Source organism: Cebidichthys violaceus, unplaced genomic scaffold (genome assembly GCF_023349555.1).
Source record: "Cebidichthys violaceus isolate CVI_PGR_0920_01 unplaced genomic scaffold, fCebVio1.0.p SCAF_8, whole genome shotgun sequence".
In the NCBI taxonomy this organism is placed as follows: domain Eukaryota; kingdom Metazoa; phylum Chordata; class Actinopteri; order Perciformes; family Stichaeidae; genus Cebidichthys; species Cebidichthys violaceus.
The window spans coordinates 9,266,611-9,291,474 of NW_027176964.1; the positions used below are offsets into that span (position 1 = coordinate 9,266,611).

At 43.1% G+C, this 24,864-nt stretch overlaps 1 protein-coding gene across 2 annotated transcripts in view; it reads left to right on the top strand.

The window, feature by feature from the left end:
- Positions 1–24,864, top strand: part of gpc5c (glypican 5c) — a 91,181-nt gene that overhangs the window by 40,707 nt on the left and 25,610 nt on the right. For both annotated transcript variants that reach the window (XM_068701494.1, XM_068701496.1), the window contains one exon: positions 18,973–19,093. In XM_068701494.1, the coding sequence (XP_068557595.1) occupies positions 18,973–19,093 (121 nt within the window). The remainder of the gene's footprint in view (positions 1–18,972; positions 19,094–24,864) is intronic.

Sequence of the window (24,864 nt, forward strand, 5' to 3'; positions counted from 1 at the left end):
GAGAGAGAGAGAGAGAGAGAGAGGGGGACCGGACAGGGCATGAAAAGGGAAGGCGTTTTGGTGCCGTGGTGCCCCCTGTGCCCCTGATGAGGGAAGCATGATAGAGTGATGTGGGGGTGGAGGGCCTTGGCAGCATAAAGACCCATTGTGGAGTCAGCGGAGTGGGGCACAGCCCTGCCGTGGGGACCCCCAAAGCCTGGAGGGGGAACAAAGACCCTCCTATGAGGCTGCATGGGAAAGACTTGGACATCGCTGCCGCTGCTACTGACACTGACCGCACCATGCCTGGGAAAAGTTGCACGAGAGCAGCACAGCAGATGAGAGAAGGGTAGATGGTGAGAAAATATGACGAGAGATGAGAACAATGCGTGTGAAGAAGACACCAATAGTATCGTCGGAAGTGGACATGCTAAGCTGCTCTGGCGTCAGCATGCATCATAGTCTGACTTCCTGTGTGGTGGGCACACAAAGCCTCGGAGGGCTCTGTGGGTTTTCCCCACACAGGACCACATAGACACACAAAGGCACGCACGCATATCAGTCCACACAGGATCCATATGCTCGTCAACAGCTGGAGGGCTTATTCGTTCAGACACAATCATACAGCGCTCAGGCAAGGATGCACACATCCACATGTTAGAACACACACACACTTGTGTGTTGTAATACTTCAAAGCACATGAAAGGCATTGGGGATTGAAATTCCCTTCCTCTCTTCATTCAGCGTCTGATGACAGAGGGGCGAGCGAGGGGCAAACAGTTGTACTTGCGACTAAAAATGCGTGTTGGCATGCGTTCAAACATCGCTGAACATTTACAGCGTCACATGTGTGAATACTTTGCACCATCTTTTCCGGAAAGATAAGATCAACCAAAATTACAGCATTCTTTATTTAGATTAGGCAGTTATTATAGCTATTGTAATGGTCTTATCACAATCGTAGATAATTCATTGCCATCTTTCTACACTGTTATCATTCCACTATAATTACCATCACTGTTTTCTTTTTCGACACACACTTGCTGCAGGCTGTATAGCCAGAGTTATGGCATCATAAGGACTTTATTAGTCCCTTGACTGAAAACACATGAGGAGGTAACCTCAATGAGGGTTTAATTAGACAACAAGTTCTTGTTAAATTCCCCCCAGACATAACCAAACCCAAAATAATTGGGTATGGACAAATCTGGACAGTCTTCAAATATAAAGTATTTACACCTGCTGTAAGTGCTCAATTTTGTAATGAATTTTTGTAAAGGAGAATTAGGCTTCTTGTGCGTTTTAGCCCACAGCGTTTTTATATAGTTATTCATATTTAAAACCATGCCTATTCCTGAATGATTATACCTTTTGTAATTAAGAATCGTCAATTTATTTATTTTTTTGACACTTTCAGAGGATGTCCCCTGTCTGTGCAATTAATGCAAACCTCATTGTGTTTTGTCATCAGTTATTTTGCTAATATCTGTCAAAAACTGAAGACGACTCCGCTTGCTACTCGACAGGACACGACCTCTCACACACATTCATATAGTGTTGGGGCGGTACTGATGCAGACAGATTCTCTATCATCATGATCGCATGTTTTGAAGGTGAGACTAGTGAATCGAAAAATATACACGCAAAGCGAAATGCAACAGATGAAAACTATTTTATTTGATCAAACATGAACATAATAAAGTTGCTGGCTGGACTGAAATGAGTAGTCAACTGTTTGGCCGGCGGCCGGCACTTATGGAAAGCTCTGCTACTTATGCATTATGATACTGCTGCGCGTGCCAGCTATAGATTTAGATGGCACAGACGCATCCGGGCACGTCCACGGCCACTTGGCCGGTTTGAACCGCCTAACTCTGCATACACTGCATGTGTTGAGAAATGACTAGCTTTAGACTTTGGCACTGCATCAGCATTTCTCTGACCCACAAACTCTTTCGGGATTCACTTTGTTTTGAGCTGATTCACACAGCATATATAGGCAGAGTGTCTAGTCTGCAGAGAGGGAAAGAAACAATCTCCTTCCAGCCAAGTAAGTCAGCAGTCAGAGATCATAATGCTGTGGGTGTAAGCACACGCGAGTGTGTAGGGCATGTGCAGATGTGTGTGAATGTTCTCCAGTCAGAATGGAGAACTCATAACTCATCACTGTACTTCTGGGATGATTCTTAACTTTTGGATTGGCTCAAGGGGATGGACCGACAGACAATACAGCAGTGTGAGTGCTTCTGAATGCCTTGCATTTTTATAGGGTTATGACAATCCGTTTGTTTATCATTTTGACATCTGGAATCCATTGTGTTATTGCAGGGAGAAGCAGGGAGAGCGCTGCGCTGGGCAAAGCCCTCACCCCTCTCACTTTCTCTCCTTCTTCCAGTCCCATCAAGTCAGAGTTCTTTTTTTCCCTTTTCCCCTTCGCTGCTGTCTCCATGTTGGTCTCTTGGGTCAGAGGAGCTCAGTTCGAAAAAACGCAAAGGAATTGGATAATGAAACTCCAGCAGAGGGGGCAATAAATGAATTACTATGCAGAGGAAGGACATTCCCTGCTCTGAGACTGTGTATGCTGTGTATGCATATCTATGGGCAGAAGTCACTTCAGTGTATACAATATTCTATTTGTTTTATGTAGACATTAAGACAGACATGATGGAGTGGTGGCACAGTAGAGTCATGAGAACAGTTGACATCAGAGAAATAATGAGGAGTTGTAATGAGGAAATACATGCATTGAATTCATATCCTTTAATTTTTTATTTTCTCTTGCTCCAACCTACCCTTTCACCTCTACCATTTGCATTTGGCTTCTGCGTCAGACCTCTCTCTCCCTCCCACAATCCATTTTTTTAATCTCTCCTTAGCTCCGATTCGGCGGCCCATCCCTTTCCCATAACCCTGGGCTGATGCCTGGGACCTCTGCATGACCCGCTCTACATTACTACATTGCTTAGACTTGTCTCTCTTTGGGCCTGCATCCTTGTGTTGTGTGTGTGTGCGTGTGTGTATGTGTGTGTGTGCAAGTGAGAGAAAAAGAAAACAACAGCGATCATATTGCAGTAACTGTGCGTTATTTATTCTCTCTCTGGATTGCCAGAGTTTGGAGTTATGGTTTCTCTAAGTCTGTTGCTGTGCACACAAGAATATGGGGGGAAATGTGATTTTTTTGGCCTCACTGTACAATCCTTTGCCAATGTGGGACTCAACGTGCCTCTGAGTGAAGAGTGTTTATGTGTTTCGGCCTCCTCAAGTTTAAGTTTTATGGTGTGCCTTGTGCCTTATTGTATGTTTGGGAAATATCCTTCCAACTCCTTCCAGTCTCGTCCTCGTCACTTTTACAGAAGGGACACAGTTTTACGGCCTCTCCCTTCTGTTGTGTGTCCAGCCGGTGGAGTGGGTTGAGCTAATGTAATTAAAATGCCACAATAGACCGGCATGTTTTACTGGAGCAGTTCCTACTGGGCGAGGTAGACAAAGTGCACCCACTAACCTCTGTGCTTGCCCACTGGCAAGGCATCAAACTCATAGCAGGAGAGGAGGACGAGAAAGCGAGGGATGGACGTGCTGGGGAGGGGGAAAGGAAGTGTGGATGTGAAAACAATGGGTAGAAGGAGAGATGCACTGATGGATGGATGAAGGGGGGGAAGAAATGAGGGATGTAGGTCAGTGGCAGCAGGAAGCAGTGGCTTTAGGAAGCCCTCTGTCTTTGGGACTTAATTGCCTCTTTGAGCCTGTTTGAAGTCCTCACTGTTGCGTGTCTGGGTGGCAGCCAATAGCGGTCGGTGTGGTCTGCGTGCGTTCGGCAGGGTTGTGATTGCCTCACAAGCACTTTTTGTAGTTCACTTCGACACGAAATTCTGACGCACCACGCAAGCGAACAAAGGACAAAACCCCAAATGATGTCGGCAACACCGATTACATGCAACCGCGCACATGAACGCCACACCGCCAGAAATATTAAGTGTGAAACAGAACAGTCGTCCTAAAGTCCAGGACGAACCCTGGATTTTAGAGGCAGTTTTTATCTTGTGTCATAAAATTGCTCTTGAGAGACACCACAGCCATGCAACGAAAGTGCTCGGCACACGCTCCGTGCTGCTTATCACGGTGTCGTAATGCTGGAGCTGTCTCTGCCTGTGTCAACAGTCTGGTTCCTATTTCAGACTTTCAGTTGAATTTCTGCTTCTTTGTTTTTATAAACATACAAAATGAGGTTGCATTATACATCAAATCTCTTGTGATTTTAATTTCTAAAAGTGGGAATTTTATTCAATGTGCCTAACAAAGGAAACCACATATTTGCCACTTGCTGAAGTTATGAATTGTTAACACAAAGAAGAAATGTAGTTCTCAGGTTAAACATCCCACGGTATGAGAAAGGCTTCATATATCTGACTTTTACCATAGCAGAACTACACACTTACTGACTCAGTCAGTTCTGTGTGCATTTTAACACTCTTCAAAGGAAGAGAAAATCCACTCAAACCTCCACTTTGATCCGTCGTACTATAGCCGTGGTGACACGGGATTATGGCCTAATAGACCATCACGTATTTCTGTGTGCCACACTCTACACCCCAACACATTCACACACCCAACACACATCAATGCCCACACAGTATGATCATGTCTGACGTACAGAGGCTGAACATCTCTCTGTAATGACTATTTTTAGGGACACCGTTATCCTTTTCCCTGGGGGACACAGCAGACTTTACTAATGTCAGTTAGGGCTTGATTGAGTGCAGCTTTTTGTCCAAGTTTTTGTGTGATGCAAAGTCTGAATTTTTGGGGCCCGTTGCGAGCATCGGCAAGATTCCCTGTAGAGTTTTAGCATGAATGTGTGTACCAGTTTAGGTTTTCAGTGTGTGGTATTTACCATCGGAGTGAGATTCTGAACAAGACGTCTGGTTTTGAATCCAATTGCCAGTTTAAGCCTTCGAGTCCAAGTTGTTGTCCAACCCAGTGGACAAGAATGTGAGTTTAAAATGAAAATGAATGACAGGCACGGGAGGAGAGAGGGGAAAGCTAACAAAACCAACTCTGTACAAACAACAAAAGTACAGTACACTACTGTGGAGGGTGTGTGTGTGTGTGTGTGTGTGTGTGTGTGTGTGTGTGTGTGTGTGTGCGCCTGTGATCTGTGCTCAGTGTGTGTGTGTGTGTGTGTGTGTGGTAACCTGAAACCACGGGGAAAACGTTCCTAGAATTCCGGGTGGGTTTGGTGTCGTGGCTCGCTCACTGGAGCCCCCTGAGTGGTGCTGGGAATGCGGCCTCCGCACGGAAGAGCTGGAGAATGAAGGGAAAGTACCCCTGTATGTTCGAGGCCAGAGTAGCTAAGCAGCTCATCACAACAGGTAGTTTCCTGAAGTGTCGGTGAACTGACAGAGCATGAGTGTACATTATATACCGGATAAATACAAGATGAGAATCCAGTCATTGATGGGATATGAAGGCTTGCATTTTGCAGTGTGTGTGTGTGTGTGTGTGTGTGTGTGTGTGTTTGAGTGACAGAGAGAGATGCACAAACCCTGTTTGGACAGTTTATGAAGACAAATAGCTGTTTATGAAATGTTTTCCTGTCAGATTTATTGTTGTGGTTTTGTATGTGGAAGGCAATGGAGAGCAGTATTCCATATGTGGAAAGTGTTTTTTTTTTTACTCAAACAAATATAACTTCAGATTTGAACCAGAAATTACAGATTAAATAAAAAATACGGGAAAATGACAGCAGGGAAGCTAAAAATGGTTGCTGGCGTTTCTTGGAGGTGATGACAAGGACACCAACATAAGTATATAGTTGTACAAGAATGTGACTTTTCTATAGCCTCAAACTATTACCAGCTCCATATATAATCCCTTTAGATGAGAGGCCTGGCAAAATTACAAATGCTTTGTAATTTATTGGAACGGGTAAAGAGCATAAAATGCCAGGGAGGGAGGGGCTAATCTATAAAAAGTGACACTGCCAGTGACTCTGCACTCTAGGGACAAATTTGCTCAGTTATGGTCCGAGCCTCTTAACCCAAAACCCCAGACTTGTGGTGATGTGTCCAGTTTCCAATGGTTGATTGACAGATAAGCCCGATCGGGAAAAAACATGATACTAATGACTGGGACTTCTGCCAAGAAAGCCATTGTGTTTGTCAATGCCACCATCTGCCTGACTTCATTTGGATAGCTGACCTTTGCCCTTCTTCACTCTGCCTGCGCTACAGTCACTCTCTCCTTTCCTTTACCTTAACAGAAGTTTGCACAATATTGCCGTATATAATCCTATGTTATTCTGGTGTCAAGTAGCTGTAGTTAAACTGCCTCCATATCTCTCCATCTACAATATGCTCTCAAATGTCCATCTCACTGAGCGCCTGGGGAGTATTTTCTACTTGTGTGTGAGTGTGTGGGGGGAATGCCGATATTCTGATTGAATACCAGCTTAATAGATGCACTGCATGGCTGTCTGAGTGTGCGCATGTGTTCCTGGCAGAGGATGGTGTGTGTGTGTGTGCCCTTTGCAGCAGCAGAGAGTCTGACCCCTGACCCCGCTCACTCAACACCCTCACAAGCCCTCTCCACTCTCTGTGCGGGTATGTCTGAGTATGTGGATGCCTGTGTATGTTTGTTGCCTCGAGTCAAATGTACTCAATGTTTGAGTTGAAACTGGACTGTTTGCACTTGAGTGCTCTTTTGCTTACACGGGCGGCATATACAGTGCAGTCCAGATGTGACATCACGCCTCCCTCTTTCTCCGCATTCGTCCGTGTTTATCATACACTTTGCACACTCTGCTGTAAGTCAATCTGTGAATTGCCCAAACCAGCCAGAATGTACACATTTTTATGGAAGCACATAATGTCATGCCGTGCGGTATATTTAGTTTTATCCACGGTGAACCGCTTGACTGGTGTTTTAGTTTACACTGGAGCTGTCAGCCCCTAAGCACTAGATCACGCCATCCTGGCCCGGATCAGACAGACAGACAAACAGGTGGTCGTACCACACCAGAGGATCACGGTCCGCTCCACCCGTCTGTGCTCCAGGGCAAAGTTTACTCTCCTGGCTCTGCCCCTGCCTGCCCTTGACTGCCTTCCACACACCAACTGCCCCTCCAGCTCCCCCCAGACCTCTAACCTCAGTTATCCATGCCCTCCTCGGCATGTGGGCATGTGGCTGGAAGGGGGGGGGTAGCTTCAATGCTCTAGGTCTTGTAACTTCTCTCTCGCTCTCTTCCTCTCTCCTATTTCCCTCCTCCCTTCTGTAGTGTCCATGCTCTGTCTCTGTAATCACAACGGAGTCGGGGGGCAGTCCCCATCTGTCTTCCCTTCTCTGTCACTTTCTCTTAGTACATCACGTATCCCTTTTGTTCCTAAAACAAACAGGCACTAAAGTTGAAAGCAGCAAGTTGTCTGGTGGTAGAAATTGGCTAATGCCGCCATCTACTGGGGAACAAATTGCATTGAAGTAGGTTTATGCTTAATCAATTTACACACAACGTCATGAGGTTTCAAAATGTCTTCGAGAAATGAACGCATATAAGTGAAATTGATGCCACACGGTTTTGCAAACTCTATCTCTTGTACTTGTGTGGAAATCTTCAATTTTTCTTTAAACTTGCCAGCTTGACTTCTTTGAGCTAAAGTTATGTGTAGGTGCAGCAGATTTGGTAATTTGCATGCACTGAAACCTGCAGTTATGCTAAAAAAAACTTTTGGGTTTACCAGATTTAAATTAATACATTGGGCAGCTGCATCCTCTAATTAAATTCAGCTCTTTTAATGGGTTCACTGTCAGACACGGTTATTGCAGAGTGGCAGAAAATAACACATCTTCTTCTAACTTGGGATATTCAAATTTTTATTTAAACTTTTTTTTTAACATTTTAAGGATACGCCTATGTAGTTAAATCTGCAGGTTAAAGCACAGAGAAGACTGTTTGTGTATGTTTGTGAGGAATACATAGAGGCGTGTGAGTGTGTGCACAAGAGCAAAGTAGTTGTCTTTGTCAGGAAATGATGCTTGCCTGCATGTGATTTGCGGGTGCGGGGCAAGGCGGACATGACTTGTTCTTGTTCCGCCAATCTAATGGGGCCGCATAATCTTTTCCCAGAAGGCTGTGTGGTCTGTTGAGTCAGCCTGCAGTAAGTCTGCTGGTACATCGGAACAGGCGACACAGAGAGGTGGGGATCAGTTACACCCAGTGACAGACACAGTCGGGACAGGCCTGGGAATGTCCTCAAAGCAAACCACGGGCCAATTACAGCTGTAATCTATATAACTGCCACCTATTAAAGCTTGCACATAAAGCTTTAAACGCTATAGCCATATCGTATGTTTCTCTGTCTGTCTCTAGCACCAGAGAAAGAAGCTCTTCATTTCGTAATCTGTTTCACTTTCATGTAACCAAGTAGTCACAATGGTTTATAGTTGTGGAGAGGGAGCGAGGATATCTGCTTCCCCTCACTTCCTATGAAGAAAGTGTATTTAATTAGCCTAACATTAAAGTTGTGAAGAACAATTTCAGTTTGTCTCTACCTGAGGATGTGTCATGATTGGTGTGGTGATATTCAAACGTGATGGTCATTGTAATTATACTATGTTTGAATACTATGTTTTTTTAACTATTTCAATTCTGGAGTAGAGTTTGTTAGACAAATAACTAGCTTTGTAAATTAACCATAAAGTAACCATTTGGCAGTATTTCAGCTCACCAGGTAGCGCTCTGAGGCCCACCAGTGGGAACTGATTTGAGTTGAGGTGAATTACATTTTGACAGACAAATTTGTTCACAAATTGTTGAAAATTGTGTTTAAACTGGTCAAAAGTCTGTGCACCCTTAACTGCGACTAGTTGCAATGCCTCAAGTGATGCACCAAACTGCCAAAAAAAACCTGAACGATATTGTGACAGACTGAGATTATCAGATTAGTGATCTCAGCTTTCTTAATTTGGAAGGTTGAGACTAATATCAGAAAGATTCGCCTGTAAGCCATGAGAGCCATATCTCACACTTAAAATACAAACTGTTGACAATGTTCAAAGTATATTCGCCCGATGGCTCTCAAACTCAGAAGATTTCGATGGCTTTTCAGTACACAATATTGGCCACACGGGTGCAGTGTGGAATCATATTTTGCTCCTGTCAGACCAGCAACCAAGTCTGACGGTATTGTCCTTGTACTATCCTGAAATGTAGTCAAATTACAGTCATTTGTATTTTGTGATTTTCTTCTTGCATGAGGAAGTATCTTATCCCTTCATCATTATGTCATTGTTTGAAGGCAGAACTCAGTGCTGGATCTGGTGGCTTTGTACAGAGAGTAGGAGGGTGTATACATTACACCGTGCTGCAACGTTTGATTTGCTAATGTCAGGATTTGTTTACACCGCCGCAGTGATGAGAAGAAGAGAGCGAGAGTGTGTGTTTGAGTGTGTGTGTGTGTGTGTGTGTGAGAGAGAGAGCGAGAGAGAGAATGTAAGGAAGATAGCGGGTGGAAGATCAGTTTGTTGGCAAGAGTGAGTCACTTACACTGAATTAATTCAGCTCTTTACCATGATTGTTAGATAAATCGATACTTGTTCATTAGCCTGGAGTAGCATTGAAATGAAACATGCTTGGATGTGTGTAAGCCTATAATGGGCTAATGATGAGCCAAACTAGATATTGTAGACATCGCCCAGCCTGAAGACGGAAATAGAAAATAGACGAGTAGAATTATAGCCCTGATGATGAGTATCAAACACCTCCTGGGTACGAGGTAATCACAATTTGATGTATATCACAGTATGTGATTACCCGTAAGTGTATTCGCATGCTAAGCTAATCACTCTGCCTAGTCATAGATCATTTTTTTCCCATCTCTGTTTGTCCCTCTTTAATCTCACTGCCCTCCCTCTCGCTCGGTCTCTGTTCCTGCTCTCTCCTCAGCGCCGGCCCAGGTCACAGTGACCCAGAGAGCGTACCAAGGCAAGACCAGACTTGGGCTGAGCCGTAGACCACAAGACAGAGTGCTTGTTGAGGTAGCCTACAGCTGGGCCTGTTGCCTACCACGAACAACTTCTGAATTTAAACTTTTTGGCTTGACGCACCCAGGAAGTGCAAATGTCACCTCGGTCAGCGGTGCACACCCAAATCCAAATCTCCCTCTGGAAATTCAGCTGCAGTTTTTGTTTTTATATTAATTTGCCACTGAGCATTTTGGAAATCCCAAATTCTAAAGAGAGCTCCAGCCTGCTATTAGCAATGGGCCACAACTCTCACCCACGCCATGGTCGACTGGCCCAGAGGGCACTGGGGTCAGCTTTCATCTCCATGACACCCCCCCCCCCCCCCCCCCCCCCCCCCCCCCCCCCCCCCCCCCCACCCCAACAAGCTGACAAGACACATCCAGCCATCAGCTACCAGAAACAAGGAGACAAGGGAACATTCAGACAGGCTGCATGGAGCTCTGGTCAGTGTAAGAAAAGAGGGAAATGTGCATTACACAAGTGAAAGGAAATCTGAATGTAATGATTGTGCATAAAAGCTATATTCCCCTCAGGAGTACTCAGTGAAAAAGATTTGTGTTGGTAGTTGATAGGCATATTAAAAACAGGATGGAGGAGCGATATTGATTGGATACTTGACCTGACCATATACGTGTATTTGATAGCATTAAAAAAAGGATACAGAAAACAAACATACTTCATGAAGGCAGCCATTCATAAGTGCAGTAACACATTTTATTGGACTGTAGAGGACAGGGTTTCCCTGCATAATAGCCGTGAGTAATTTGAGCCGGTATACCTTCAACCATATAGCTGTTACAGTGCAACCACTCAATAAACCAGCCTGGTCTTGGTAAAATCACCCTGGGACCTCTTAAGAAGCGGCAAAGCAGTTGAGCCCAACACAGTGGTGTGTAATTCCAACCCAACCACACAGCCATAAACAGCCATATTTCACTGGTTCTGCAGCGCCACAGAGACAGATATACTGCCGGCTGAGCACAGGTGTCGCGCCTCAGGTGAAGTCCAAGACAAAAACTGTGAAGATTCATTAATGCAAACGTCCCGGACAAAAATTTTTCATCTCAGCTGAAATGACATAACGCTGCAGTTAGTGTAACCGGAGTTAGATGCAGCCTGTGGACTGTTTGTGTTTGAGCGTGAAGCCCCATCATTAAGAGTTAAGAGAAATGTCTTCTACACTTACTGCAATTACTCTAGGTGGCTGGTTCCCAAGCTAGGGGGCCAGGACCCCCAAGGTAGTCGCAATATGATAGGACGGTAGAGTAGAACAACAACGGCTACACAACATGAGTTATTAGTTTAGTCACTCTTTTTTTCTGAATATTTACTTTTCTCTTGCAAATTACTTTGAAAGAAAATTTGGATGAACTGGTTGCAACTGGTAGATGTATGCAATCTGCAACAAGGCGTTGCAAGTAGACAATTGCTTTGTTTTAAGGGGTCAAAGGTCAAACTTTTTGAGAACGACCGCTCTATGTAACATACTGTAAGTTCGAGGCAATCATTGACATCAGCATTCACATCTTGAGAAGAATAAGGGCGGATGAACCAAAGATGAATGATTATGTCGGCAAAACAAGTTTAAAGAGTTTCATGTCATCTCAGGATTAGTCATGCAGACTCTTCCCAAACCCAGGGAGCAGCTAGTCAGTATGAAATCATCAAAACAGCTTCCAACTTACTTCAAAACAAGAGAGATGAGATGTTCTGGGTTTCAGCAGCTGACTTATGTTTTTGATCTTGTTTTGGAGTTGCCAACATCACGGCTGTGCCTGTGCTGCTTTACATTTCTGACCCTCCCTGACTCTGCCTACATGTCTGACTCATCCAATACAGAAGCTTGCCAGGCTGCAAAGAAGCATGACAGAGGGCCCACTGGGCTACCGGCCACGTCCACAGAATAAGAGCAACTGGGCGCTTCACAAAACTTTTGACAAATAATTTGTCTCATTGCCTGAAGCTACAGTCAAAAGAAAAATTGACCAGCCTATTTCTTCTGTGTTTTTTCTAGTACTTGAACTTGAAATAACTTTTCTCGAAGTCGGCCTTGTTATCCACAGTGTCGCAGTGTTTCTCATCATCCGTTAGGTTGCTGTCTCACCGGGACAATACCGGCCAGAGAACTGTTTCTTTTCCAAATCCCCACGCTGTCAGCTGGCACGAACAAGAGGTGAGGTCAAAAGATAGGAGGAGGCAGACACAGAGAGGGAAAAACATGAAGCCAAGTCTGCATGGCTCAGGTACTGCTGAGGCTTCCAAGTGACTGCAGCTACTGGTGGCGCTCAGCGTGTTCATGTGGTTACACAATCTCTCAAAGCCCAACTGAGAGGCCATGTTTTCGGTTCAAGTCATCTCTTTTCTTCCTCTTGATTTCTGTGCCCACTACCGCACTCTCTCTTTGTTCTCGTTGCCGTCTTTTGTAACCCAGCTGGTAAGAACACAAAATAATAGGTGGAGGGGAGGGAGAGAAATAGAGCATAGAAAGGAAAGCACACTGTTTAGAGCTTTGCCTGCCCTGCAGATATCCTCTCCCGATCTGTTGCCGTTTCTCCTTGCATATTTTATGACTTAAGTATTTCTTCTTCAATAAAGTTGTCTTTAAAGCACAGCACGCTTCACCTCATACTGCAGTTTGGACATTGTCTATCAGAACGGCCAAAGATCTTGCTGGTGCTTAATTTTGTATATAGCTCGAAGTTTGAAATATTTATTTTCACTGTGTTTATCGTTGGGAACCTACGATAAACTCAGGCCTACCGCAAGGGTTTGTGGTAAGTCTGAGTGCGCTGTGTGTGTGTGTGTGTGTGTGTGTGTGTCTGTGTGTTTTCACATTGCATTAAGGGGCACCGGCTTGCTAAAACATTCGAACGTGTTTGCACATGTGCACATATGTCATGTTGATTAAACGTTCGCGAAGCGGCTTTTGACCAATTGCACGTTCACGAGCGCAGTGTTGGTACAGTGACTGGCTGCTAATGTCACAGTGTGTGAGAACAGACTGGCCTTTCAGAACAAAACCTCCTGTTCAGAGTATTTCGACATGTCCAAGCCCCGCTCGTAAAGTCAGCTGGCTGCAGACATTTACTCAGCCCCTCCCTTGCTCTCACCACTGGAGTCACTCGTGACTTCAGGTCCTCTCGTTCCAGGAAGAGAAAGTTGTAATGCATGAATATATTTTACAATTTTGTGAGCGTAGCGTTATGGTGAGTAGTGTTTTCATCTTACGTAGACTTATGAAATCCAATCAGCAACAGACATACAAATAAGGAATCTACCACTGTGGATATGTGACATGAATATTAGCTTAAATAAAGATATTAGTACATTTCAGAAGCTACATTTTATTGCTACTTTATTGCTGCATGTTTTAAGTGAAAGAGCTGCAGAGCAAGAATTTGAACTCTTTTAGTTGCAATTGTAATGCTGGTGTTGTGTTAATTGCAGACATCAAAAGTGTAACGGTGACACTGCTTGAATGTGAATTCATCTTTGTGAGTAGCAGCATAAGAGAAATGTCACGAAAGATGTCACAAAGAGAACCAAAGCCTCGAAGATAAAAAGCTACAGCTGGCATGCCCCAATGTGTATTAATAATGCCAGGACTCAACACATGTTCAATCTTGTATATCCACAACAGGTGGGAGGTTGGGGAGAGGCTTTATTAATCATGATGAACCAACAATTTGCTGTTTACCCTGACAGCAGCCCCACCAGCTCTAATCCAATGCCCTCCGCAGCTGGAATGGCACCGCCCGCCGCCACAAAAACACACACTCAGATGAAAGCAATCTCATCTCCTCTTCATCATGACTCATTGACACTTGTGCTCTCCTCAGTTTGCTGTGATTCAGCCTGATGTTTGTTCCAGAGGAATCGTTTATCTAAATCCATTTACATGTGGATATGTGACCTCCAAAGATGTCTCAGGTCTTATGTTTAGGATATGCAGAACACACTTTAGTCCAAACAGTCAAACAATTATAAATCATTCAGTACCACACTGAATGAATTTGAAGATTACGTAGTTAAGAAGTAAGGCTTGTATTGTCAGTCAGTAGTAGTTCAGTTTTTTAAAAAAAATCATGCTTTTTAATTGTAATGTCACCTTGAGGACAGATCCCTACGACCTGTACAGTTCAGTCTTTACTGTACATTCTGCCAATGGGAAACAATATAAGTGTCTGCAAAATTTAATTGAATCGCTTTAGAGATGATTCTCAATCATTGCTCAGTAAATGTCTATATTACTCAATGATATTATCCTATCGATACACCGCATCGGGCAGTTGATAATGAATCTAATAAACTTGAGGATTTCATGAAATGTGCTGCTTTTTTGAGCTGGTACCAGATGAGTATTGATTCTAATTACAGAAGCAAAGATCCAGATAAACAGTGCACTTGAAATTCCTGGCACAAAATGTCAAGCCCCGAGCACGCCATGTAACCTTGGTGAGCGTTTTTAATCCAGATGCAAATTTTGAAGCGCATCAAAAATATCAACAGAACTGCCTTTAATCATCTCAGAGATGATGTACAACCAGTTCTCTTCCCTGCCAGATACGAGTGCATAATCTCATTAACGATTGGGATCCTGGCAAAGATCTCCGCCGACAGCTTGTGGTATGAATGCAATTAAGCAATTAGATAATACACAAACCAACAGGCCTACCTGCTGTATGTTTATGGTTATCGTCTCTAGTGATCATGGTGCTGTATGTTAAACTAAAATAAAAACTAATCTACACTGAAAAGGTTCAGCTGGATGAGAAGTGTTTGTTGTGCTACGTTTGTTTCAAAGGGAAATGTGAATAAGACCATACGAGCGCGGAGAGCTGTAATGAGTTTCACAGAAGAAAAAAAGCAATGTATGGCAAGATGAGACCTTACCTGAGAGAAAACAGAGAGAAGAAAACTAATTGAATCCCTGGTGAGTGGGCTCGTTAAACCTTCCAGTTAGAACCGAGCACCGATGAAAGACAACCAGAATCTTCTTAACCCAAGGCCAATCTACTAGACGCCCCCTCACTCTGGCTACCTTCTCTATACCTATAATCAAATGTAATAAACATCCTTGAAATGTTATATCCTTTGTTTACACTATATACACCGGAAAGTTCAGGCACATGAACGCACTCAAAATGCATACATATTTTTTTTTCTTCTGTTATCTCCCTGTATACCTTGAACGATGAATATTTCATTTGTGCTTCTCCGCCTCACAGCCCACGAGCATTTCTGCAGGCCTTTAAAATAAAAAAAAGAGATCACGACAGTTCAGTTTGGGGTCAGCGTCAGGGAGTGGAGGTCGCCGCCGGTCTGCGCTCCAGGCGGAGAGAAAGACGAGAACAGACAAAAGCTGCCTTTAGGACAGTGCATCAATTGGGCATTCACAGGGGAATGAGTCAATTCCATAGAAAGGAGTCAGAGAGCCATGAGTCAGACGCCATGGGCGTGTAGGTAGTCGGTTTGAAGGTTTGTTGAGGTTGAACATTTGAGACTGCCAGAGGAGAGTACGGACTGTTGATTGCAGAAAGCTGTTATTCGCGGAGACATCATTCAGCTGCCGCAGTCTTTTTTTTCTTCTTCTTACACCGTCTTCTAGCTCTATGTTCACAGTCACGCTTTAATTAATTTGGACATGAGACTATAGTGAGAACTATTTTGAAACAGAACGTTATTGCCATTGGCTGGACTCTTATCATAGCATCAGATGTCTGCTCCAGATACGTCCCAGACATTAGTGGCCATTGATTGTCTGTCCATCAGGTTATCTGCTGCGGGATGTCCTGCCGTCTCAGTCGTCCCGTCCCCTACATGATATCAAACATAGCCAGCAGTGAAACGTTCCAGGCCTGCTAACACGCTGCCAAGCTCGCCCTGACACTTCCCTTTCATTAGCATCCCATCTGATGAGCTCATTTCCGCGCCAACACTGTTATCCTGAGCCAAGCCTGGAGACAGACACGCATATGCTGCCTAACGCACACAGGCCCCCACTTTTTCCAGCCACTGCTTGGGGAGCTGTTTGATTCGTCAGTTTATCATTTTTGTCAGTGAGGGGAAGTTGAAAGTCCGAAAGCTATCGATTGTTTCCATCTTGACAAGAGAAGATTCAGAGCCTCTGGCAATTAAGAGCTTCAATTGTCGTCAAAGCAGACAGCGGTTTGTGTGTGTGTGTGTGTGTGTGTGTGTGTGTGTGTGTGTGTGTTTAGCTTGAGGAAGGGTTAAGGGGGGTGTCCACTTTGCAAATACACTAAAGAGAATCAAGCAATTTAAAGGAGAGAGAGGAAATCAACAAGAAGGGGATGTAGTTATGTGCACCAGCAGAGGGTTAAGAGAGACATTTTTGCATTTTTATGGGCCCGATCGGTAAAGTGCCGTTTCAGCAAAGTGGAGGGAGCACAGACCTCATTGAGACATTGCTTAGATCACAGGCCAGAGATTGTCAAGTTCAGCACTTTTATGATTACCTCCGCTCATATTCACAATGCTTATGTATAAGCGTGCGCATGCACAACCACATACTAATACACGCTCATGCCCGTGAAGATGTCCACATATACACATTCGCTTACACCATCCATAATCACTTCATCAGCCTTGTACCGCCTGTGGAAGAATCAATCGATTTGATTCCAGCACACGTTATTCATCTCGTGGAAGATTAGCATCACCATATAATTCTGTTATTAATATGGATAATAGTATAATGACGATGGGGGGAAATAAACTTTGTGTGTAAAAGGCAACGCTTTAAAAGTCTGTGTATCTGACCCTCATATATATGCTGCTTTAGGGCTTTATGTGGTGATGTACCAAAAAGATATGATCATCATCATCATCATCATCATCATCTGATACAAATGGCTTATACCTTCACAGGTTGTTGGTGTTGAACCTCAGGGAGTCTCAATGTTTAGATGAGGAGGATGAGAGAATGTGTGTGTTTCTATAGCAGTATTAGTTTGAAAACGAGTTAAAAGAAGGCGAGTGTGTTTTAATATTAACAGTATTTCTGTAATAGTGTACTTTCACTTTCTCTGTAAAAAAATGATAAACTTCTAAAGGCTGTTATGTCTCAGCACTTCTCTATGACAGGCTGCTGTCTTATCATTTCCCTAAAATCAGAATCTGTGATGTTTCTACTCACTAATCACTGTCACAAGCTGTCATTGAAAATTAGATGAAATTAAATTGATTTATTTATTGTCATATACATTTTTTACACATATACGAAATTTAGCCTCTGCTTTTAACCCATCACCAACTTATTGGGAGCAATGGGCTGCTGAGAAGCGCCTGGGGAGCAACTAGGGGTTCAGTGTCTTGCACAGGAACACTTCGACACAGGACATGTCCCAAGTAAAGATCGAACCATCAACCTTGCGGTTATCAGACGATCCTCTTAACCCAGTGTGCCACGGTCGCCCCCAAGGCACACTGGGGGCGATATACTGGTGGCTATAATTTGTGAATTTGGTTGTAGGTTATAAAGATATTAACCTTTAATCTTTAACCTAATCTAATGGATTAGGTCCAGTATGATAACTAATATCGAGTTAACCTACTCATCTCCTTATTTTATTTATAACTGTTGATTGATACTTTTCAATGGCCTTTAACAGAGAGAATAGTATAAAGAAATAATAAATAATTGTGCCAAATTTGTGAATGCTTTATGGGAAATAAGCGACTATGGCTCTGTGAATGTTTGTGTGTGTGTGTGTGTGTGTGTGTGTGTGTGTGTGTGTGTGTGTGTGTGTGTGTGTTCTATAAACACAAAGCTGGATCTGACTGTACTGTTTCTTCAAATATCAATTCAAAACAATAAACAGCAATGTAATCCATTCCATGGATGAAACAATTTTACCGGAAAAACCAGAAAACCTGAATTCAATTCATTCCGGAGCTTTAACCGCGCTTTGATGTGTGATGATACTTTGTTATTTCAGCCAAAAACAACTTTTGTGTCCATTATACTAAATTAAAAGTCTTCCTCTCTACGTCGGGTCAGCTGCTGGAAGTGTTAGCCTCACTGACATCAGCTCAACAACAGCTCTGACAAAATCAACAGCTATAATCCCCGCCGAGCTGCAGGCCCACGGAGCATGCCAGGGATTAAAGGGGCCAGCTCACCATGTGTCTCAATTTCATTTTTACTAGGTCATGCTCAGTCATATTTTAATTTGAAATGTTTTCAATCACACAGGAACATAAAAGCTGCACAAGGGTCTTTTGAGCACATTTAATGGGAAAGTTATTGCATAATGGAGCTTTTAATGTTTTCCGTGCACCATGTTCTGTGTTTCGCCTTTGACAAATGAGGCCTTAATGGTTTTGAGTTTATGTTGTGGAAATGCCGCGGTACAGTTGGCAAGTTTCTAAATGCAGACATTGGCTTCATGATAAACTAAACTGTAAACCAAACAGAAACATTTGGTTTTAGTTTAGTTTATTTGACTGTAAATCTTATCTTATTTTTCAAGCATAACTCTGCAAAATCCAAGATACATTACCTCCGCCAAGGAGGTAATGTTTTTGGTTCGGTTTGTTGGTGTGTTTGCCTGTTTGTCAGCAGGATTAAGGAAAAATTACTGGCCCAATTTTCATGAAACTCGGTGAAAAAGTGTAGCATGAGCCAAAGAAGAACCCACTACATTATGGAGCCGATTGACCTTGGCAGAGGTCTGCACTCCTGGCATGGCCCTGTAGTTTCCATTGTGGTCCTCGATATAGTATAATTACACTTTGTTACAACAATAAAGAATCCCACAATACCAAAAACATACACTACTGCATGTTAACAAGTAGAATAAAGCAAAAAAAACATCAGAACATGGCTGGTGATTTGTCAAGAAACCACTTCTTGTCAGTCTTACGACAACTAACTGGATATCTGCCTCTATTTGACACCAATATTACCCAGTTTGTCTATAAATATGTGACTTTACCCTCTCTTTTTCTCACAGCTATACTGGCAGAGTTGTAGGAAATGGTCTACACGCCCAGAGGCAAAACCCGGAGGTCAAAGTTCGCAGCCCAAACCCTACACTGGCTGAAGTCAAGGAGAGGTTGGAGCTCTTCAACCAGGTGGGATGGCCATTGCACAGCATGAAGACATATATCATCAATAAATTAAAATATGTAGCATGTACTTTTGTACACATATGTATATTCATGTAAAGAATACAGGCTTATTAAGTCATCCATGTCATACATAATCTGATACACCACTTAATGGCAAGGGGGCTTGCTACAATTACTGTATATTTCAGCAAGGACAACAAGAGTCAGTCAGATTAATAAAATGTCAAGAGTCTTTATTTGTATGAGAACAATTGTTTCCAGTATTAAAACTGACACCAGGTCAAAAATGATTAGTCAACCAAAATAGTATGTAGTCAAAATCACGGAAGTCTTAAATGATGGGGCCTTTGTCTAATTAGTATGCCTCAAACAATATAACTTACTGACAGAAGTGCTGAAATGACATTGCCATTTTTCTCAAATCCAAAGACTTTGAGCGCAGAGGCAGATATCAAAGATAAATGAAATGGATAAAGGGTGAAAGGGAATCGGTGCCAAAAAAGAAAAGAAAAAGTGAATTACTGCGGAAAGAAAAAGAAAGATGTGAGGCGGGAGCAAAAGGTCAGGAATGAGTGACAGATAGGCAGAGATGAGACAAGCAGCTTCAAAGTGACACTGTTTGTCATGTAGATGGGGTTTAGGGCTGAAAAGGACCAGGAAGAAAAGGGCCATTTCACACAGACCCTAGAGGCCATTAGAGGAGACAAACGGACCAGGATTCGGTTCCCCTCTGCCCGTCTGCCCCTTTGTTGCCCCGAAAATTGTCCACAGATAGTACACCGGGCATCTCTTTATCCTTCTTTCTTTCCCCTGTATTTCCCCTTAATGTACCTATTTGATTGCTAAATTGTTTAATACACCCAGAAAACTTCATTGCCACTTTTCTGTTTTGCTCATCTTCCAGCTTACATCGGGATAATTCTTTATCATTATGTGCACACTTCCTCCTTCTATCTTTACTCTCACACCCGTTCGTTTATTTCCATTCTCCGTTTACGTGTGTCTCGTATCTCACGTATATATCTCCCAGCCAGCCTGTCCACCTGTCTGCCACTGACAGCGCAAGATCATTTCTGTCCGACCACAACACCCCATTGTGCACGGTGGCTGTCAGGTGCCCTGTTGTCATGGCAACTAAGCAGAGTCGAGCGGGTGTCCTGTTGACATTTGCTGGGTTGAAAGGCCTACCTTGATTCTAGACCAGGCAGCAGAGCTTGGCTGAGCTTTGTGTTTGTGCCCGATAAGAGCGAAGAATCACAGAGTGTTTAACTGCATAAAGTGGCAGGCTTTCCAAGGAACAGTTAAACCAAGCGCAGGGATATATTTAGTCATGCACACACTTTCTTTGCAAGAAATTTGCCTAAAGTTTCTCTATATAGATATTCAGAGCATCAATATAGCGTCAAAAAAGTATTTGTAATGTAAAGATATATTAGAATAATGTCTACCTGAGCAGAGAATAAAGTCACTCCCCATCTGTGAGTGTTATAATCCGTGCTTCTCTGTGTTTTGGGCCACCTCGCGTGCCTTGTAGTGCATGTTAGTGCACGTGAACGTGCCTCACTGACTGGCTCACGGCCGCATAGAAACCGACCCTCCGGTTCCCCCTCAGAGTACCACTGTTAGCGCCGTTAGCCCTGTTAGCTGCAAGCCACCGGCTCAGCCAATGCCACATTAAGAGCGGTGGGGAGGCAACAGATATGCTCGGTATTTAGTATTGAGCACCTTTTAAAATCTACTTAATTTCTGACATTTTAGCTATTAGCACTCACCTGTGACTACTACGAATCCTGTCCAAAATGATTCACATAGATCAAAGTGGTTTTGATCAACACCTGTGATGGGCTAATACCATTCCGTCTCAAAATAGGCCTGCAACAGGCTTAACTGCCTCAAATTTATTCTTTAAACTACTTTTTAATTGACCAGTTGTTAAAATCCAAATGTCATTATCTCTCTCTATCTCTGTCTCTCTTTCCCTCCTGGCCTGTAGTCAGATATTCAGTTAGATAATTGCTATTTTACCATTATTGAAGTGGGTGGAAATCACAATCCTGTTAAAAAATGCCTTAATATAAGCCGCAAAGCAAATATCAGCATAATGATGTCAACTGTCTTGTGGTCTTCGAACAAACAAGGTCATCACTTGTCCCCGGCTCTCTTTACCCTCGCTACTGAGCCCTCAACAGATGTTTGGAGACAGGACCGTTATATAAGACTCTTCCAGGTGGGCGAGTCATTTCACAAAAGAAGTTCCTATTCAGATTGATTTTGGCAAGCCCATCTGGTTCCCTCTCCAAAATGCAAACTTTATTGGACGCCCTTGGTGCTTTTTAGGCTGTAAAGTTAATTGCAGTTCAATCAGGAGGGAGCAGTTTACGGATATAAAGCATTGTTGATCCATACAGTTTACGTTTGTCTGTGCAGACTCCATAGCTTGGCACTGACTTAGCTCAGTGATTGTGGACATGAGCTGCATAATGGGTTGGTTATGTTAGGCTTAAACAGTATTGACAAGTGGATGACAATTACTAATTAGCAATCACTGTGTGGATCCAGTGTGGATTAATGAGAGGAGCAGTTTGTGGCTTAGTGGGCCAGAAAAGACCCCTCTTTGTTGCAATGCAGCACATCTATTGAGAAGTGCATTGCACACAGTAGGTAGATGAGGGGGGACTGGGAGTATGGATCAATCCCAGTAAATATACAAAGCCGGCCTGGCTCTGCCTATTTCGAACGCTTGAAATCTTAGCGGCCGTTGAGGTAGCAGTAAAGTGCTTGGCATTAATCAGCAAAACCTTCAAGCCCTTGCTGACACGTAACGGCGAGTTGGTAGAAAGAGCCGGTAAAGTGCTACTGATTACATCTTTAAATAAATGTATTACTTTGAACATCTGATCTGTTGTTATTAAACTGCAGGACTATTTCAAAGTCGGGCAACCCGCCACTGAGTCTAAAAAAACCTGACCTTGGCTGCAAGAAAAAGCTTAACAGGAAGGAACATTGTTATTGAGATGTTTCCCATGGACTAATCACACTAATGTCTCAACGGTTGTTCATTTTGATTCTCTGTGTGTGTTGCTGTACTTTTATCCTTGCGAAAATCACTTTGAGTTTCAGACGTTCACAGCGAGGACATTTTTGAGAAGTTAGTCCTTTGAAGTAGTGAAGACTAATACAAATGGATCTATTTGAGGTTAAGTTTTGAATTTTGTGTCAGTGTTAGAAGTACAGTTATGTGTTTCTGGATGTTTGTTCTTTCATCCTTGGAGCTAGTTTGGATTGTTATTTTTGCTTAAAGTAATACACTCACTGGATTGATTTTAATTTACTTTTTTACTTTAAAGGAATTGCAGGTATTTCAATGAATCCCTAATCTGAGTTTTTTTCCAACTTTGAATAACCTCCATTTCTGGGATTAGTGAGATTAAGACAGGTTAAGTATATTTTTACCTAGTGGAGAGTAGTTAGACCCAGAGCACTGTGGCACTAAGAGGATTGGGAAACTGCTGCTGATGTATCACAAACCCCTCATCTACCCATAGCATGGGTGTCTTGAATCTCAATGCTTAAAGCACTCAGAGCTGCAAATGTGTGTGTGTGTGTGTGTGTGTGTGTGTGTGTGTGTGTGTGTGTGTGTGTGTGTGTGTTTATATGCACTATAACGTTTGATTCACAGACTTCCACAACATGTGGTAAGCAGGTTTTTCAAAGTGGAAGAAGAAAGAGGAATCCTACACAGTTGCACTTTTGGATCAACACATCACCATGTAGAATCCAATATATAAAAGCTGGTATTAGCACAAAAAAAGCACACAGGACAAGCCTAATCTCTTGACCTCCTATAAAACGGTCCATTAAGTGAGTAGGCCCAAGTTATGTTCCTCCCCGGTGTATCTCCTCTGACTATCCTCTTTCTCGCTCTCTGTCGCTCTGCCTGTAAATATTGCTAATGTGGACAATAAATGTTTCAGAGTGGATTTTTGATTCCCGGCCATCAGTCCAGCTGTTTTTGGGTGTGGATCTTTTTCACAATGGTCTATCTGTTTCCATGCGAGTACTGAGGCCAGATCATTTGTCAGTTTGTCAATTTGCATGCCGGTAAATGAAAAGTCGGTGGCAACACGTAGTGCGGGAGAAAAAAAAAAACCTGGACACTCATTCTCACGCTTTATTTTCGTCTTTATTTTTCTGTCGGACTTACACACGCACATCATAAGAAATGGTGAAAGCTGTGGTGGATGGAGAATCGAAAAAGACTTGAGCGTAAAAATCCAGCAGAGCGAGGCCAGTTATATGTGTGATTGATGAGATCGACTGCTGCTTTGCTCTCTGGTTTGGCCAGTGGCCCGGCCAGGTTCCACATCAGAGACGCCTTACTCGTGTTTAACACACACTCAGCACATCCCTTCTGCGGATCCAGTCGATCCTCGGATCCCTCAGCTACTGCAGCGACTCAGAATGAGTTGGTGAGGATGGTTTGTGCATGCTCTTTAGAAGACCACAAACAAAATACATGTTTTATGTTCCCTCCTGAAAAGTATGAGAAACCAAAAAGTTGGTTTTGTGACTCCTGCATGCCTTCACAGAATGTGTCTCTTTTATGTTTTTAGCAATGCCTGCAGCAGTCAAAAAGTGTTTGAGCTTTAAAGAGTTAGTGGAGTCCAGGGATGAAGAAAGAGCTCGGGCTGAGCTGGCAGTCCGTCACAGGGAGGGGACAGATTCTTTCCACTTGAAGAAGACGGTGGAGCTGGCCTTCACAGGAGCTCTGCTGCTCTTTGCTGCTGCTGTGGCAACGATACAGCAACAAGTCTCACCGCCCAGGGCTCTCTGTTAGCTTGGCAACCAGACTTCGTGAACCCAGACTCTTAACTTCAGCATAACATTACCGTCATAATTAGATGCAAAGCTCATAAAAATACAGTGAATGGCGACTGTTTTTCCACATTGGGTCATATTTACTCTCCCAATGGGTATCAGTTACATGCAGACAGGGGTTCTTGTCGTGTGAGCAAAGTATGGGACCCATTGCTATTACTGGCACAAAATTATGGAAATCCCCCCTTTTCAATGTGATACGATGTGTATTTGTTAAAGTTTACAGTTAGAGCTGTATATCAGCACTGAGTTCCTGAAATGAATTACCCTTTATTCTAAAACTCCCAGTTTGATTCCATTTTAATTTGATTCAATTTAATTAAATTTCAGTTGAATTCTTGAACAACCTTTACTATACCAATATTGTATAAATATGAAAGCACTTCTCAGAAGTCATATTTATTTTTACGCAACTACCGTAAGTGTCTGTCATATACATTCTATAACTTTCTTTGTGTATGTTGTAATAACAAAATTTCCACAAAGCAAACATTTTACACACGGTGACTTCTTAACCATAACCTTTATAACAAGTAAATGTACTGTATGTATCACAGTTAATCTGAAAATCTTCAATTTTTGTCCAGTTCTCGATGGATGGATAGATGAACAGACAAAGGGATGGATAGATGGATAGATGAATGGATGGACGGATAGATGAATGGATGGACAAACGGATGGATGGATAAACGGATAGATGAATGGATAGACGAATGGATGAATCGATGGATGGATGGACGGACAGACGGACGGATGGATGAATGGACGGATGAATGGATGGATGGATGGATAGACAGATACATGAATGGATAGACAGATAGATGAATGGATGGACGGACGGATGGATGGACGGATGAGTGGATGGATGGATGGATGGAAAGACAGATAGATGAATG